The sequence below is a fragment of the Pleuronectes platessa genome, chromosome 21, assembly GCF_947347685.1.
Source record: "Pleuronectes platessa chromosome 21, fPlePla1.1, whole genome shotgun sequence".
Classification (NCBI taxonomy): domain Eukaryota; kingdom Metazoa; phylum Chordata; class Actinopteri; order Pleuronectiformes; family Pleuronectidae; genus Pleuronectes; species Pleuronectes platessa.
In genome coordinates, this window is record NC_070646.1 from 15,327,038 (window position 1) to 15,344,760 (window position 17,723).

The window sequence follows — 17,723 nt, forward strand, 5'->3', positions numbered from 1 at the left end:
TTCTGCCACTAGTCCACTGCCTCTCTATTATACATTGTACGGTGTCCTTGGGTGTTTGAAAAGGCCCAGTGACATAAGATGATATTATTATTACTGTTTTGAGGAGTGGTGCTGTTTAGATGCACTGAATTACACAGAAATGGTTATTTCTGCTATAAAGCAAACCCTTGTTCATATAAATGGGATGGACAAAGTGACGGAAACACCCTTACATATAATGCAAAAAGTACAATCCCACAGCACCTCTCCTACCTGTGACAAACTTTCCCTTGTTTTGTCCCTCCCTCCTTCACCTTCCTCCACACCACTCTGACATGCCGTGTGTGGGCGATCTACCAAAAGGGAATTTCCACATCAATCAATGAGGTCTGGATTCTGGATCTTGTCATTTCAGTTTTCTCTGGGAATGACTCCCAGAAACATCGGAGAAATACGCTCTATGAGGTAAGCCTCTCTTTTTCTCTTTTTCGTTTTTCACTTTCCCGACCCATTACCTATGCTTTATGAATTTACTGTATCCTATCTCACTGTTCAAGCCATATGCTGTACATTCAACTGTCAGTTTGTATGCACCTGCTTGCAGAACTAGTTTTCTTGCTCTTCCAGAACATGACAACTAGTTAGCTTTAGATAGTTCATGGTCATGCTGGTTTGAAGGAGTGTTCCATGTGTCTGTGCTATTATAACTGCAAAATGTCACAAAGAGGGTCAAAGTACAATATTCCTACCCTAGGAATTAGTGGTAGATGGCGACAGTTAAAGAAAAAACTGCATGAACCTGTGTGACTTGCCTCTCTCACCACTTCATGTCAACAGTTTAGATTCATATCGCACAAATTCAACATATGCACAATGCCAGTGATCACAACCCTACAGAACTTTTATGTCGTTGTGGCTGCTTATAATATCAGTCACTCTTTATATTGATATGGTGTGTATTGTGCTTCTCTTGTCTTTTTGCTTTTCTTGAAAATATAAAATGCAGGTAGTGAAATTACGCAACTTTAATGTTTCCCGTAAAACTCCTTTCCTGGAAAGACTCTGCAAGGTTTTGTTGCATTTTCTCTTTCTTGTTATGTCTCTCGGTCCCTGCTATCTAGCTTTGGGATCTGCCTCCCAGTATCAGGGTTGTGTAGTATGTCTCTGTTGACAATGCTCACTGGTTGAAATTAAGAATTTGTATCCATCACGCATAAAGCAGCACATTTACAATCATTCGCATTTACAAAGAAAACTATTTGGATGAGCAATTGTAACAGTGGCAATTAGTTATTATACAGATATGGGCTTCATAGAAGAGTGTGGCAAACATGCTTGAATTTGAACATACTAAACCTGAGATGATTTTAGGTTTGAAATAACAAATGAATACAGTTAAGACAAGCATCTGTTATTTGTGTGACTGTTGCCTCACTCTTTGACAAAAGGTGAGCCGTGTTCAGCTCTACGACCTGAGGCACAGGGTTACCTCATGTCTCAACGTATTTTCTTCTGTCTTTCAGATTCTAAAGACAGACAGCGTGTTCCACCATGTCCTGTGTGTGGATATGTTTGAATCTTCTCTGCGCTGCTACCTACTTTCTACAAAGCAGTGCCTCGTCAAAAGGTATTTTTATGTTGCTCATACTCATAAGTAAATACACTGCATACTGATTTTTTTTTAAGCGCAGAAGAACATAACTCATTTCTTGTACCTTTTCTTTGTCGTCCAGGAGTGTTGGTGTGGTGCCCCGAAAGAGTGGAAGTTGAAGCTGGACAACTTTGCCCAATTAACTGTTCTGTACGTTATGACATTGACAAGCCTAATTGTACAATTAAAAAAGTACAGCTGAAGAGAAATAACGGAACAGAGGACTTCCCTAAAGTTAAACATCCTAATTATGTGTTGCTGAATGTGCCAAATGTCACCAAATCAAATAACTGGACGTTCGAAGTATTCACAGACTGTGGTCAAGCCAAATCAAATACTATCAAAGTTGAAGTCTTCACTCCACCTGGTGAGTATCTTTCACAAATATTTTAGTTTTTGTTAAATGTATATAGCACTGTTTGAACCACAGATACAAGGTACTTTACAATTGAAACAATCAGAAGCAATTTAAAGATCACACAGCAATTGGGCAGACATGCATAGCTACAAAATGTTACAGATAAGAATATAAAACATTGTAAAATGATTAAAATAGTTGTAACAGAAGAACTAGGAGAGAGCACACCTATATAATGTGTCAAAGAGAGATTTGACAGAGTATCAGAACTTGTGTAGGTGTGTATGTGAATTGTATTTAACCCTGAGGTACATGTTTTGTCTTGTCAGACCTAGAACCGGGAAAAAGTCAGCAATCTGAACTGGTCAGCAAGGTTCCTGCTGTATTTGGTGTTTGTGTTCTCCTCACTGTCGCCATACCCTTGTTGTTCCTGTTCCTCAAACACATAATAAGAAAAAAGTTTCAGGGAGACTACACTCCTCCAGACTCTTCATCGCCGCCTGACGAATGCTGACATGTAACGAATATGATATCTGCACGTCTTTATACCGATTGATCCATGTGAAAATATTTTTGGGTTCTTGTGCAGATTAATACGAGTCAATATGATACTTGTCTTTGACTAAAAGGGCCGTCAGTGTGTGTGTGTGTGTGTGTGTGTGTGTGTGTGTGTGTGTGTGTGTGTGTGTGTGTGTGTGTGTGTGTGTGTGAGTGAAAGGAGGTGAGAGAGAGGATGGATATTTTTGGGGGTATGAGATCCAAAAGGAAAGACGTCGTCGTCAGTTTGCAGGATCATCGGGTTTGTGTCATCTGAGCAGGCTCTCGAAAATGGTGGTGGTGAAATAACTCATTGATTCTTTACCGATGTAAAAGTACCAGTACAACTATGAATCAAAAGTTAAAGTCCTGCATTTGAAATCTTACGTAATAAAAATAGTTTCAAAACCTTTTTATCATCTAACTAACTTAAAGCAAGTTATTGCATTTTTTTTAACAGAAAAATACAATGTGATTTATATATTAGCCTTTTGTCATTGTAGCTGGTAAAGGTGAATCTACACATGGTTATTAATGAAACCCTAAGTTTTACAAAGAACACTATTTAAAAAAAAAAAAAAAAAGGTTCTCTAGAAGCAAATAGCTCTCGATAGAACCAAAGCCCTTGAAGGAGACCTATTATGCTCGTTTTTGGGGTTCCTAATTTTTATTTGGGGCATTACTTGGAAAGGTTTATCCCCTTGCTAGAATGACTGGTCACCTGGTGATGAGTTACAGTTGTCAGGACGAAAGGAAGCTGTGAACAGACAATGGTCACTTTGGTTATACTCTGTTGATTTTAGATTTCCCGTTAGCACCTGCAATAAGCAATAAAACCGAAACTTTACTCTCATTACAAACGCTGCTCTCTCCTCCTCCCTCCTCTCGACCCAGCTTAGGTTGCACTTTGCCATTTAAATTGGGGGCGTGTCCGACTAGGCGCTGGGCGTGTATTATGCCATTGAACCCCATCTTGACTGTGAGAGAGACGAGCTCCTTCTGCTTTGGACTTTGGAATTTTGAACCATGCAAACCATATGCATTCACAAAAAAACATATACAACCCACTAGAGGACAACAAAAAAAGCATAAAAGGTCTCCTTTAAGCAAAACCCTTTTGGAACCCTGATTCCTAAGAGTGTAGTCCATAGGGTTTATGGGGGTTGAGAGCCCTTCATGGTGCAGGCAATAAAGAGGAAAAAAGATTTCGATACACAAACATGTATTTATTCCTTTTCAAATGTGACAAGAGGTCCAGACTATATGGATAAATGTAAAGTATTACATTAGAACATAAGTTGTGACTTTGGTTTTCAGATAATAAAAAGTATGTCAGGCGACAAAAACTCAAACATGCTTTTAGTTTATATGTATATAACTATATTTTGTAGTACCTTAAAATGTTTTATTTGATCTAAGTTCTTAAATTTCTTGTATATAATAATGATATTGTATTAATTTGCTTCTTTTCTTTGATGATTTGTATTCTTGTTTTTACTTGTCCTCTTTGTGAAGCCCTTTGTAACAGCTGTAAATGTGCTATGGAAATAAAGTGTGATGGAAATTCATCTTGAGATTTGAAATAATGAAATTCTCTCACCGGAGTTGCCTTTGGTCTTTATAATAATTAGCTCTGGAGAGTTTAAACAACAAGAACGGGTGCTCAAAATGGAACTGGCCGCAAGTTCACAAAAGCCAGAACTTATACAAAGAGACGTTTCATAAGACATAATATGAAAAAAAGACATGAAAGACACAAGATCATCATCTCTGTCTATCTGCTGTGTCTGTCCGCTGTAGCAGTTGGAAGAAAACATCACCAAATAAGGGCATACATCCTGTTTATCAAGGTCATAGCAGTGAGGCACCGCCAAATAAGGGTTCCATCCTGTCAGGTAGACAGTATCACAGCAGTGAGACACCTGGTCAGGGGAGTTTTCCTGCACAAAAGTAATAATTATTATTGTTTTATTATTAATTTTATAACAGGACAAGATGGAGAATATCCCATTATCATGGCATTGCATTGACTTAGATTGATTTCCTGGAGACTTACTCCAACCTAAACCATAGTTACAACTTGCCACTCACAAACACAAACAAGATTCAAGAGTCAAGATTCAAGAGTTTTATTATCAAATGCACAGAGATAACAATTAAGCAGTCGCTGGCAATGAAATGCTTGAGTCACAGATCTTCTAACAATGCTCAAGAATAAAAAAAACAAAGACAAAATTTGAATAAAATAGTGTAAAATAGAATATCAAAATTTTTAAATATGAAATAAAATATATATATCTAAATATATATATACAGCTCAACTGAATTTTTTGTTGATCGTTATCTTTTTTCTTGTCATTGGAGCACTGATTTTCAGATGCGTAAGAGTAAGTATGACGTATGTCTTCAGACCTGACAGCCCACAGCAGAGAGTTCAGAAAAATCCCTACTTGATCACATCAGCAAATACATTGGTCTTTAGGGGAATCCTGCAGTGCTGCAAGTTTGTGCAAAGGTAAAGATAAGATATGGCGCTTTGAGAAAACTTTTTTCAAGTAAGCTGTAGATGTATCATAGATTTGGTTTGTTGCACACCACTGAGACGTCTTTCGTACTCAACCCATAAAAGGTGTCTCCCCTCGTGTTCTGCTTTTCATTTCCTTTTGTACACAAATAAGTTTTTTTTTGCAGAAAGGTGAGTGAGCTGCCACTTCCTGGGTGATGTGTGGTGTACAGAAGCAATGCCTGTGAATCGTGGTGTAGAAGGTTGCAGAGCGAGCTTTTTGTTTTCAGTATCATATGGCGCAACATGTTTGCTTGACTTTTGTAGTTTTGATAAATGTAGATATTTCTTTCCCTTGTGTCTCATTAATAGGTTACGAACCTTCAAACATATGTGAAATACAGTTTTCTTACTGACTTGATATGTGCATTAAATTTAAACTTTTTCCGAGTTTTCCTTGTGAACTCTTTGTTTGTATATATTTTAAATCTTCATTAATTTCCAGAAAAAAATTGCTTACTTTTAAATTGGAACATGATAGGTTACAGAACAAATCTGGGCAGAGTAGTTTATATAACGTAAAGCACATAATCATAAATCAGGTGTTTTTCCACTTTCAAAGTATAATGTTTATATTTTTATGGTCTTTGCATTTCAACACTTAGGCTTTAAATACTGATGCCCTGATTTCAGTCTCAGAGAGAAAACTTTACTGTGAAAAATATTTAAGATTAAGATTAAGATTAAGATTAAGATAAAAAAAAAAGAAAAAACACATAGGTAAACTTGCTGTGGAACTAATGAACTCCACTCCCGGTTTCCCACGGACCGTAGCAGGTGTAACACATGGCGCAGCCTCAAAACAGTCCTGATAATGATGTAAATTTATGATAACTTATTATTTGTTTATTAAAATAATCAAAGTTGGGTAAGCGTGGAGGTAGTTAGCTGAAAGCATTAGCTGGCTAGCTCGGGGAGCGTAAACACGGGACAGACAGACAGACAGACAGACTGACCTAGCCTCACAGCAAAGACATGAGCAGCAGCAGGGGAAACACCAGGTAAACAACAACAGCCCGGGTCGGACTATTTACTGGTCCAAAGCCGAACAGCTCCTCTGAAGACAGGGATTGAAAAGAAATGAAGATGAGCGGCCACAGGTTTCTGTGGTCCGGGCTGAAGCCGTGGACATCAGGAAGGAGCCGGTGGTTGAGACCGGTTCATGGTGGTGAGTGAACAGATGTTTCATGTTCAACCTGAAGCTCCATCAGTTCAGGGCTGATTTTACTGTGTGGACGGAGCACGAACCAGATCCAATACAAAATTCAGTCAATTATGAGTTATTTGATATGCTTATTGTCCAAACCTGATACCTCTTCTCGAAGATAATGCGCAACACTTTAACCATGGACTTCACTCGCTGATTCAGCATATCAAATGTTCCACGCTGCACTTATGTTAGTGAAATATGATATTGAACAACTTAATGCCTGATTTGTCATTCAGACAAATAGTTAACACTACAGAGATCTGATATCAGTACCATTTGTCAGGAGTTGTAGAAGTGTACATAGGCAGTGGTGGAGGAAGTATTCAAACATTTTACTTAAGTAAAAGTACAAATAAATAAATAATATGTACTCAAGTAACGGTCTACTATATCGTTAACTCTCCTTACTGCAGTTTTTATGGTTGTTATTAATATTAGTGGTAGTTACAAAGATAATAGTTATTATTTACTGTTATTATTAATAATTACGGTTAAAACTGTTATTAGAATAATGTTGACAGTATTGCACATAATATGATATTGAAATTGCATGGATAGAAGCTGGTCATTGCACAGTTGAGGGAGATATAAATATATACATGGTGCATGTGGTCTCCTGGGAGCAGAGCTGTTTATACAGTCTGACAGCAGCAGGAAGCATCGGCCTGGTTCACCTCTATCTCCTGTGGGTAGGTCAGTCTGTCACTGAGGAGTTGCCCAGTGCTGTGATGGTGTCCAGCAGGGGGTGGGACTGGTTCTCCATGACAGATGACTGTCTGGCTCCTCATTCTCATCTGTCCTACCACCTCCACTGGGGTAAGGGGATGTCCCAGGACCAAGCTCTCCTTCCTAATCAGTCTGATTAGATCAGTGAACCAATTGCCCCCTCATCCTTGATATGGTTTGAATTAGACATTTTTAGTGAAGTATAAAGTATGGTGGCCCAAGACTTCTCACACAAGCGCATTTACAGAAAACATAAATGCAAAAAAAACACAACACAACTACAGGTCACCAAATGGAAACACAATCACAATGGAAGTGAGCGACAAGGAAGGTTGACAATGAAATGAGCTACATACTTTGGTCAAGTCCTGGTTGTAAAGGTTCAAGTGAGCGGCCATTTACGAAAACCCTTGACAAGCCAGTAGCCAATTGTCTCTTTGAGGTGTTGCAGTTAAGCTTCGTTCCTCCTTTTTGGATGCTCTAAGCACTTGTACCATGAAAACCTCAAATAGGCAAACATCACATTTGAAGCAGGCCTTGACAAAGCTTTCACAAACGACGGCTTCACTTGACCGTAGCAAGATAAAAAAACAAACATCTCTTCCGTTCCGGTTGTGTTTCCATTTTGTGGCTTTTGTAGATGTGTAGTGGTGTTTGCATTTATGTATTTTGTGTCATACATCTTGGCCACTCTAATAAAAGTACAGATATGTTTTGATGCATGTTGTGTAATAAAAGTGTAAAGTAAAATTAAATCTAAAGTACAGCAATAAAGTAAATGTACTTCCTCCACTCTAAATAAGCAACTGGACTTGTACTCTGTGCATGTGAAGACACCATGTCGTGGGTGAGAAGCTACACAGATATTAATACCCTCCTGAATCTTATATCACACCCAAAGAAGACATTTCACTCTCATGTTCAGTCTTTTCAGTTTTTAGTAAAGAATCTACTGAAGGATTAGGTGTGTGCTTTCAGCTTTATCCTCTCCGTTGTTTGTGCAGTTGTAAGTGGGCGTGGACCAGCATCTTTTTACTCCAGCAGCCCGAAGGTGTGTATTGTAGGAAGTGGTCCAGCGGGTTTCTACACGGCACAGCATTTGATCAAGGTATGTTTAAGGTAGTACACACTTGCGCGTTTTGAGTGTGTAGTGTTGTCCCATATCAAACAAGGTTGTTGGGCGCTCCCTCCCTGATCCACTAAAAACACTGTTATTGTTAAGACTTAACAGCTTGGCCGAACATTCCAGTATTTTATTTATCTATTTATCTTAATATCCAGGGGGGAAATGGTCCTTTATGACACTGTATAGAGATACAGGTATAATATAGATATGACACAGAATGTGCGCCTCTATGTTAGAGTCCGGACGATTTATTGGTTCGCCAATGAAAATTTGCTATTATGAGCCTTTCACAGACATATCTAATAATGAAAACATTTATTTTTTCACAATAAGCAATGCAGATCAGATGTGTATTATATTTTTACATAAATATATATTATGTCATATTATATTTTACATGAAATCTAAATTTTCTTTATTTGAGTTCTATATAGTTGGTGGTTTTCTTTTATTTCAAACCGTCTTAGGGTTAGGCATTAAGTTGTGATGGTTATGGTTTGGGTAAGGGGCTGGCAAATGCATTATGGCAATGAGTGTCCTCACTAAGAGAGAAATACAAGAGGGTGTTGGTGTTATCTTGACATGGACCATGGTCCCATCAGAAGTCTTCTTTCTAGTAATTTTATATTTGCAGCAACTATAAGAAGAATCTTTCACATTTGTGTCTGTTTTTTCTCTTGTTGGTCTCCACAGGCTCGTCAAGATATTGAGGTGGACTTTTATGAGCGTCTGCCCGTCCCCTTCGGCCTGGTCCGGTTTGGAGTGGCCCCCGATCATCCTGAAGTCAAGGTCTCTATCTTTAATGAGAAGCTCTAGGGAACAGTCAATTGCCCAACAGCTTTTATCCTAGAAGTACAGGACTCTGTTTCCACCTAGCTAGATTTCAGTTACCTGCGGGTTTTTTTATGCTTTAATAGTTTAGATATAATCTCTTTGCCTTCGCTGAACTCGAGCTGTGTCTTCCAACCTGTCGGAAAATTTACTCCCACGAATAATGGCAATTACTTAACAAGATAAACATGTCCAATGGAAAGTAGACTTGCTCAACGAGAGGGTGATGTCACCTGAGGTGATGTGTTGATGCAATAACTGAAAGTAAAAAATCTTGGCTCAGAAGCTCAGGAAATTCCCACATAGATTGGAATGAAAAGAAAACAGACAGATCCCTCTCACGCAGGTGGAAACTGGGGTTGGTATTTCAGTCACTAACACCCAGTACAATGAATGCACTTAATCTGTTTACTGTCTATTTCTTAACAGATTAACTACATTTCAAAACCCTCCTCATGTGTTCAACCAGCACGTACGTCACTCACTGTAGATGCAGACACTAAGTAGATACTGCTAATCGGTTTAAACTATCATGAATATTGGGAACAAACCGAAAGAAGCTTGATGATGCAATTAGCCCCACAAAACCTGAAATGGGGATATTCAGGGTAAAGAGAGAGGTAAAAAATGTGACAGTTACAGAGGAGACAGATCTTTAACTCCAAATTATTCCATACATATGCCTCCCAGACATCACTGACCCACTGCCAAACTGGTCATGCCTGATGATGTGACTGACAGCATAAGGGCCACATCTTCTCCTGACTCTTTCAAGCCTTTCACATGTTTTCAGTGTGAACCTGCTCTCCTCTGTCAAGAGAACAGTGGCAGACCAGCCAATTCTGGTGTTCTCATGTGAATGCTAATCAAGCTACACGGTGCTAGGTTGTGAGCACAGGTCCCACTAGAGAAAGTGGGTTAAAAAAGGGTTGTTTACTCGATTTTGCGGTATGTAAATAAGGTTCCTAAAGCAAACTGATGCCTGTATCTTCCTCAACTTTTCCATCACACTGATAATGAGATATACCTGTAGTCATCATCACACTGAATGGATGCTGATTTAGGTTTGTGATTCTGCAAGAGCGATAAATCCATTTTTAATTTATCTATTTTAACACGTCCGATCTTTCACCTCCTCAGAACGTCATCAACACATTCACGCAGACGGCCAATCATTCGCGCTGTAGCTTCTATGGTAATGTCAATGTGGGGAAGGATGTGAGTGTTAAGGAGCTGCAGGAAGCCTACCATGCAGTCATACTGGTAAGAACAACACTGTCTGCACCGTTACGCACCTTTTAATAAATGAGCATTTATATGAATTGTATATGTTTTTTGGCAGAGTTATGGGGCAGAGGGAAACAGGAGTTTAGGGGTCCCAGGAGAGGACTTGGCTGGGGTGCACTCTGCCAAAGACTTTGTGGGCTGGTACAACGGGCTGCCCAGCCTTCGACAGGTAGCCGTTACAGTGAATGTTACCCATAAACCATGTGGATGGTCATCAGATTATTACTCATCACTTCCCTCTCACGTCTTTGTCTTTCTGTTCAGCTGAGTCCAGACCTGAGCTGTGAAACGGCTGTGATTCTGGGTCAAGGTAACGTGGCTCTGGATGTGGCGAGGGTCCTTCTCTCGCCCGTTGACATTTTAAAGGTGAGAAACATGCAGACGGGTTATTAAAGAAAAAAACATAGTAAAGCATAACAGCAAATTAACCGCAAACCAGGGTCATCAATTTCGAAGGCTCATGGAGGATTAATGAAGAAAAAGGAGGTCTCCGCAGTTTGACTTCCACACATGCACAACGCAATGGGAGATTCTTTGCTCAGTCATGTTCACAACAACACAGAAATCTCTGTAGCATCTTTCAAAATCATCAACTTTTCCACCTCTCTGAAATGATTTTAGTTTCTGAGGGTTGTTATTGAACAGCTGATGGAAAATGTCTTTATATTTCATAACAGCAAACTGACATCACCAAACCCGCTCTGGAGGCCCTGGCAGAGAGCCACGTCCGCAGGGTGCTTATAGTTGGCAGAAGAGGACCGGTACAAGTGGCTTGCACAATCAAGGTGTGTGAGAAGCAACACTAGTTATTTGTAATGGCCTTTGAGAAGAAAAAATTTACCATTATGTTGCTTTTCAAATGCAGCATACGTGCGATAGTAACCAAAATGTGATCAGTGGCAGTTCATGTCAGACAGTCACATCCGCCACACTGGCTTGCCACTATAGGACAAAAAAACATACATGAACATGGCAGAAACATGAAGACACAGCTACAGTGTATATAGTCAACATCACCAGGCCGAGCCATTGAAAGGATAAACATTGTTCAATTGCAACAGCAAGAGAATCAATATAAGCCAGACAGACAATCATAAGATTTTTCAGAATATTTTGCTCATAGAGGTAGAAATACAGGTGAAAACTATGAAGATAAAGCTCAGTTTGTAACTGCTATGGCAATCAAGCCTCTAGCTAAACCAACAAAACCATGCACATCATGCACCCATTGTCTGTATTATGGAAGAATGGTTGATTTATTTCATTAAGATCCCTAAATTATCCCTAAGAAATCAGTGAAAATGTTAAAAAAAGTTATATATGTCGGGAAGTTAAAGAAAGTGATAAATGTATCTGCCCAAAAAGTTTATGGTTTCTTCCTTGACCCATGTTCCATCCAAGTTTCATGGAAATCTGCTTTATTAATATTTTGCATAATCCTGCTTACAATCAGAGGTGAAAACATAACCTCCATGGCGGTGGTGAAAAGGCAGAACTTTAAACCAACAATTTGACATTTTCTAACCCATTTGTTGTGTTCTCCTGGTCTGCAGGAGCTTAGAGAAATGGTGAACCTGCCGGGCACCAGACCTGAGATGGTGTTGGCTGATTTCGAGGGCATCACAGGGGCTCCTAAAGGTGGGACATACCATTTTATCTTAATACTTTTCCTCTTCATGGGGGTGGATGCCTCATCCACCTGCTCCTAACAAAGCATAATAATTTAAGTATATAACCTTTTAAGTCCATGTTATACTTTTCTTTTTTTTTTTACCTACCACACAAGCAGCAAAATCATTTGAGATGACTGCATGGGCTGAAAATGGGTATTCACGAGACATTAGTGTGGGCTTAACGGCTTGACAATTAGGGAAGACGTGAATGTCGTGGTTAACAGGTGGAACTTGTTATGTATGGTGAACTGTTAACCAGCTGCTATTAACCAGCTTCTATTGAAAATGGTTTCTGCTGGAGTAAAACCCTGCATCTATGTCCTCGGGCCCTTTTTGTTTTTCCTCATCCTTGTCGGAGAAATGACATTGAGCTAATTGATGTTTAATGTTTACAGCGATAACATCCTCCTCGCCTCTGTTCATGGTTAAATGAGAACCTTGATCTGCAGGGAGTGAAGGACGATGTTAGAAACTGGTGGCTTGTGTCTTGTTTTGTTTCCAGATGTTACACATATGCGTGTACAGTGACGGGACATTTCTGAACGGCAGTGAGTCCAAACAATTTTCCAGAAAGAAAAAACTAAATCGGCTGATTTGAGCTTTTAACAGACACGTCACTGCTTAGCTTGGATCGTGGATATGACAATAGAATAAACAATCCAGAAAGAATTGGGCTTAATGATTACATTTCTACATTTTATTCTCTTAAGTCAAATTCGATATTGTGGTTTTATTTGTAATTTCTTTTTATTTATAGTTATTTATAATAAGGTTTATGGTTAAATAGTAAATTATCAAGCCTCTGTTTAATTTCTGTGTCATATGGGTTTGACGACTATATCTTAGGATCACTAACAAATTATTTAAAATATGTCTATAGGTCGCTATATGGATATCAGAAATGTTTGCTACCTAATATTTCCATCAGCCTCCAAAAGTCTGTACTGGTCAGGCTCTCAAACAAACAAACCGGTGTGTTTTGGCAGAGGTGGGGATTTGTAGATCCGGTTTTTCTTGACATGGGTTTTTAATAACTGGTACACCCACACACGCACACATAATAATCATAATCAAAAACAACTCAACTAAAAAAAAAAAAGGTTTTCTTTTTCGTTTACAAGAGGCTTTAGAGGATTTAGTTCACTTAAAAGTTGGATATTTTCTGTACATAATTCTGTCAATAAACAATTCTGGTGCTCTTCAGTCTGGGGATCCAATAGGTTCATGTGACTGCTAACTTGTCCATACTGATCATATGAGCACAAGGTGTAAAACAGCTGAAGGACAGCCAATTTTGGACTTGTCCTGATGAAGGCCATAACGGCTGTAGGCACGTTTTTACTGTGGATATGACCCTAACCCTAACCATGAGATGTTAAAAGCTTTATAAATCACCACCTTCTTCAGTGCCGCATATTCCTTCAACTTGATGATGTTTCTTGTGTGTTCTAGTCAAGACCACCTTGGAGCATTTTATATAAATGTAATATGACCCGATAACAAGTCAAATTGGTTTTAAAAATGTTGCCCTGTTTTGTTTTTTTTTTATAAAATACATTTTTCTGATTTTTAAACATTAAGTTTAAAATCAATCAAACAGTGTCTTTATTTCTTTAAGAACTTTTAACAAATCTCAAAACACTTTATTTAGGTTAAAAAACAGAGTAGCAAGTAAAAACAAGTAAATGTAGTTTTTATTTTTATATTTTGTATTTGTACAAAATATAAAACACATTTCATAATCACACATAAAAATATAAAATACATATCATAATCGCACATACAAATATAAAATACACATCATATTCTCGCATTAAAAGCAGTTCTGAAGGAATGGGTTTTGAGTAATCATAATTTCTCTCTACTGTGTCAGATCTGCCGAGGCCGAGGAAGCGTCTGACGGAGTTGATGTTGAAGACTGCCCTGGAGACCCCCGGGGAGAAGGAGCAGCAGAGACGAAAGGAGGCCTCCCGCACGTGGGCGTTTCGATTCTTCCGGAGCCCTGTCGAGGTCCTGGCCGACCCCCAGCGCAACAGAACAGCTGGCATCCGACTGGCGGTCAACAGGCTGGAGGTAAACAGGATCTGGATTCTTTTTGTAGACGTGCATTTGTAGCTGCTACATTGGCTTGGTTCAAGTTGGTTTCCTCTCTGCGACCAGGGTTCAGGTGAAATGGCCCGTGCAGTGCTCACTGGAGAAGTGGAGGATGTGAGCTGCGGTCTGGTCATCAACAGCATCGGCTACAAAAGTCTTCCCATCGATCCATCAGTGCCGTTTGACTCCCACAAAGCCATCGTCCCGAACACCATGGGCCGCGTCCAAGAGGCTACAGGTACTGTATCCAATATGTGTATGAACAAATGTATGTAACACGTGTGTGTATATGTAGATACGTATCAAACCAGATTAATAGTGAATCCATGTTTCTTTTAGGTTTATATTGTAGTGGCTGGCTGAAAACCGGCCCCACTGGTGTGATAGGCACGACTATGAACAACAGTTTTGACACAGCTCGATCGCTGGTGGAGGACATGGAGTCAGGAACACTGGATGTGTCCGCTGCCAAGACTGGTTCACAAACCATCAGTGCTCTGCTGGCAGACAGAGGTAATCCAGTCTGCACTCACAGCTGAGCTCTGTTATCTGACCTTTGAGTTCAAACTACGTTGTTTGAATCAAACTGTGTCATGTCAAACTCCACAATATTTTGTTGTCTCTATTCCGGTCATAACGCAATGATTTATCTGCAACACAAACACAATGTATCTAAATAATAATAATAATAGATTTTATTATATCCGACCACAAATGTTTATTTTTGGACTGTGAATCACCAGTGGTTAATACTGTCCCATCCCACTCGTCATACACTCATGGTTTAGTGACAGCACCCGTCTGAATATTCTCTTACCCTTGATCCGACTGACTGTTTTAACTCATTGTGTCTGTCATGCTGAAATATTGTTGCTTTAAAAGTTAAAGCTAGGATTAAGGCATCTGAAAGACAACTGCTTTGGATAACTGACACTATAAGAAGCTGTAAAAGGGATTGTAGAAAATCAGAGCGAAGATGGAAAAAAACTGGCCTCGAAATTCATTAAAATATAATGAAGTTTCTCTGATACAGTTGATCAGAGCCTTTATTACCCCAGATTTTGATTACTCTGATGCCCTTCCACAACTAGATCATTTAAATTGGACCTGAGCAGATGACAAGACAAATACTGCCATCTGCAGGTCTGTTATTGGATCACATCAAACCTGCTGCAAAGAACCCTTGGCATCTGATTTGAAAACAATTTAACTTCTGAGCAGCACACAGCAAAGCTGGTTCCGATCATGTTTTTATCATTATTCCCGAAATATTTCTGAAAGTTGATTAATTTCAACTTTAAAGATACAGACGATTTTACATGCTTTTATTTCATCTTGGCTTAGCTATTGTAACAACCTTTTTAGTTACTTAACCTTCACTCTAGACTGTACACATCCCAGCTGCCAGGCTTTTAAACAGAACCAAAAAACATGACCACATCCTGTTCCAGCTTCTTTACACTGGCTCCCTATATGTTTTAGAATAGATTTTACGATTTTACTGATTACTTTCAAAGCTCTCCATGGCCTTTCTCCCAGCTACATATCAAACCTTTTAGTATTATACGAGCCGTCATATACATTGAGATCCTACTAGATTAAAAACTAAATGGGACGGAGCGTTTGCTGTGAGGGCTCCAGAACCTGGGAATGATCTGCCTGAGGGAATCAGTTCAGCTGAGTCAGTGATCTCTTTTAAATTCTTTGTTAAAACAGACTTTTATCGGAGAGGCTTTCCTGATTTTAACTGACTTTTAATTCTATTTGATTAAAAAACAAATTTTAAATGAATATTGCCTTATATGTATTGTCTAATATTTGTGATTCCTTAAGTTTTGCTGTGCTCATGTTTTTACGACCTGTGTTTTATTTTGCTGCTCTTGTTACTTCGAAGCGGAGGATGTGATATGAGTCAGGGAAGAACCCATCAAATAGCCTTCAGGGACTTTTTAATATTGAGAGATAGCAGAGCATGTTTGGACATTGTGAGATTGGGCGTTTTAACAATCACCCCTTTCCCAGGAAATATTTCATGAATCTTGATGAAGAAAATCTTCAATGTTTAGGGGACTGATATCAATGTGTGTGAATTATGAAGATCCGCATAAAAATTCTGCGTCTATTGAATACAAAGATGGTTTTACAAGGGCACTGTTGGCATCATGCAGTCTACAGCGTGCCATTCTTATTTTTGATATCTCTACACACAGTTGGCAGTTTATTAGGTACACCTAACGGAAACTAATGTCGTTTTACACTTGGAACTCTAATCGATCAGACAGTCTGAGATAACACGTTTGGTCTTTTTATTTTCTTAAGGGCACCTAGAGAGAATCCATTCAAATTTGGCACAAATGTTCACTTCAAACATTTACCACAGCAAGGTTTCTGTATTTCACAGATTTGTTCAGTAGATGTCCGATGACCTAAAACAATACAATCAAGCCAGAGCCTAATGTGGTTTTATCTTTGTTTACAGGAGTGAAACCAGTTACTTTCTCAGACTGGGAGAAGATCAACACTGTGGAGGTGAGGAGAGGTGAAGCTGTGGGAAAACCCAGAGAGAAACTGCTGACTGTGGAGGAAATGCTGGAGGTGGCTCGAGCATAACAGTGGTTTTTCAGATAAACACTGGACACTACAGCAGGGGACCCTCGTGGACACAGAAGACAAATGGCATTATGAAGTACCCAACGTGGACTTAATTTTGTTCAGACTGTTCACAAAGAAAGCAAGTTGCTACTTTACCTCAGTCCTTGGTCTCAGTTTTTCCCCTCAGTCTCCTAAAATTAAGACTGAAAGACTGAGCTGATGAATCCAAAAAAAATTAAATCCAATGTATGATAATGAACTTGTACTGTTATTTACTACATTCATGTTAGAGTGAAATATATAGTAGCTAAGAAATCCTTGCACCTAATCATTGTCATGATTAACTTTAATAAGAAAATAAAAGTTGATATATTTTTATTCCCATCTCACGTCATTTCCTGCCACCTTCCCAAGCAAGTGTGTTGACCCAAGGGTTCATTGTAAAGCGATCACAACTTTAGCAGAGAAACTAAACAAAATGCATTTCTCCAGCAATAAATCTAAGGGCACTATGGGGACATCAGGGTTCAAGAGTGAAGGCATAGGCCATAAAATCCATAAGCTTCACTACTTCAAGTTGCATATCTATGAAGAAATTACCGACCATTAACATGAACTCCAGACAAATTAACAAGGGTTAGCCATCATCAAGACATTTACCCCCCCCCCCACAAGTAAGAGTCGTTGTCACTTAACCTGTTGATTAATGAAGCAATTCTGTGAGAAATTAATTTGAAACAAATAGTTTTATTCCAAAGTAGAGACAGAAACAGGTGCATGCAGACACATCTTATCCCGCTTTTCTGCAGAAAATGGCCATCAGATGTACAATGAGCTCTTGCATGGTTCCTAAAACAGTTTCCTGCTTTTAAAAAGTAACTCAGTGTAAGGGAACCTGATGTTGACGTAGTGGAGTTAGTCCCAAGTTTCCAAAACCTACAGAGTCTCCTCTGACCGCTTTGAAATATTCTCCCTCTGTGGCTTCATCAACAGGTTCTGTACTGCGTACAATGCGCACGTTGCCTCCCGGCGCTGCCTTGTCCAGAGTCACGTTGCACCCCGGCGCTGCCTCGTCCAGCGTCACGTTGCCCCCCGG

General features: G+C 39.2%; 1 protein-coding gene across 2 annotated transcripts; it reads left to right on the top strand.

Annotated features, from left to right (window-relative positions):
• The first annotated feature begins 5,823 nt into the window (after positions 1-5,823).
• Positions 5,824-17,005, top strand: fdxr (ferredoxin reductase). Of its 2 annotated transcripts, XM_053414270.1 has the most exons (13): positions 5,824-6,256; positions 6,992-7,114; positions 8,029-8,132; positions 8,844-8,939; positions 10,122-10,244; positions 10,324-10,437; positions 10,533-10,634; positions 10,946-11,053; positions 11,822-11,906; positions 13,815-14,014; positions 14,102-14,273; positions 14,375-14,548; positions 16,515-17,005. In XM_053414270.1, the coding sequence occupies exons 1-13, from the start codon at positions 6,169-6,171 to the stop codon at positions 16,643-16,645; spliced, it is 1,620 nt and encodes a 539-aa protein (XP_053270245.1). In that variant the 5' UTR covers positions 5,824-6,168; the 3' UTR covers positions 16,646-17,005. The 2 variants fall into 2 exon arrangements, with proteins under 2 accessions (XP_053270245.1, XP_053270246.1); XM_053414271.1 differs by lacking the exon at positions 6,992-7,114 and having other exon boundaries at positions 5,825-6,256.
• Positions 17,006-17,723: the final 718 nt, after the last annotated feature.